The sequence below is a fragment of the Beta vulgaris genome, chromosome 9, assembly GCF_026745355.1.
Source record: "Beta vulgaris subsp. vulgaris cultivar EL10 chromosome 9, EL10.2, whole genome shotgun sequence".
Classification (NCBI taxonomy): Eukaryota; Viridiplantae; Streptophyta; class Magnoliopsida; order Caryophyllales; family Amaranthaceae; genus Beta; species Beta vulgaris.
The window spans coordinates 40,037,245-40,038,103 of NC_079210.1; the positions used below are offsets into that span (position 1 = coordinate 40,037,245).

At 55.1% G+C, this 859-nt stretch overlaps 1 protein-coding gene across 1 annotated transcript; it reads left to right on the top strand.

The window, feature by feature from the left end:
• Nucleotides 1-564, top strand: LOC130590223 (uncharacterized). The gene is made up of 2 exons (XM_057392264.1): nucleotides 1-147; nucleotides 223-564. Exons 1-2 carry the CDS (start codon nucleotides 16-18, stop codon nucleotides 562-564), a joined length of 474 nt encoding a protein of 157 aa, XP_057248247.1. The 5' UTR covers nucleotides 1-15.
• Nucleotides 565-859: the final 295 nt, after the last annotated feature.

An 859-nucleotide genomic window follows, 5' to 3' on the forward strand; every position in this document is an offset into this window, starting at 1 on the left:
GTCCCCTTTACCCAAATGTCCAAGACGGACAAGAAGAAGAGGATTTCCGACGCACTGGAGATCCTATGCACTCAGACCGACCGGGACCATATTAATGAGGTCAACGGGAGGAATGAGTCGAGCGAGCTCTTCCGCTCTTGGATGGACGTAAGTGAACTTTTCTTTGCCCTTTACTTGCCTTTTAGTAGCCAACTTCTAACTGACTGTTTATTACTCTGGTAGTTTTCCATCCGAATGACCAAGGTGGCCGAAGACCGGCTCGCTCTGGTCCAAGAGGTTTCGGATCTGAAGGAGGCGGCTCGATCGCACTTTGATGAGCTGTACCAGGCCAAGGAGGCCAGGCGTTTGGCCGAGCTACGTCTGGAGGAGGCCAATTCCAAGATTGACAAGGGCGAGGCAACTTGGAAGCAGGAGAGGGAGGACTGGAAAGTAGAGAGGGCCAACCTCGCCCTGGCCAAAGAGAATGCCGAGTCTGCCAAGGCTACGGCCGAGACCAATCTGGCAAAGGTCGAGGGCGACTTGGATAGGGTCAAGTTCAAACTCTCAACGCCGAGGCCCAACTGAAAGAGGCTCAGGCGGCCGTTGCCCGTCCAGGAGGAGTGGTTCAAGGCTGGCAGGCTTCGGATGATTGTACTGAATTTTGCGCCGAGGTTGGCCAGTCTTCCCATAAGATGGGCGAGGATGAGGCCCTTGGCAAGCTCAGGGAGGCCCTGGCCGACTCTTGCCCGGAAGCCGACTGGAATTCTGTCTGGTCGCGCTACAGGAGATAGTGATGCTGAAGCAGCCGTCATCAAGGCAAAAATGGCGAGGAAATGAGCTCGATGATGAGACGAGGATGATGATGACGAAGGCGCTGCTA

Excerpts from the sequence above, each read along its gene's own strand:
- LOC130590223 (XM_057392264.1), top strand. The coding sequence starts at position 16 with ATGTCCAAGACGGACAAGAAGAAGAGGATTTCCGACGCACTGGAGATC. Across the intron at positions 148-222 it reads TCTTCCGCTCTTGGATGGAC|TTTTCCATCCGAATGACCAA; the intron begins GTAAGTGAACTT and ends TTACTCTGGTAG.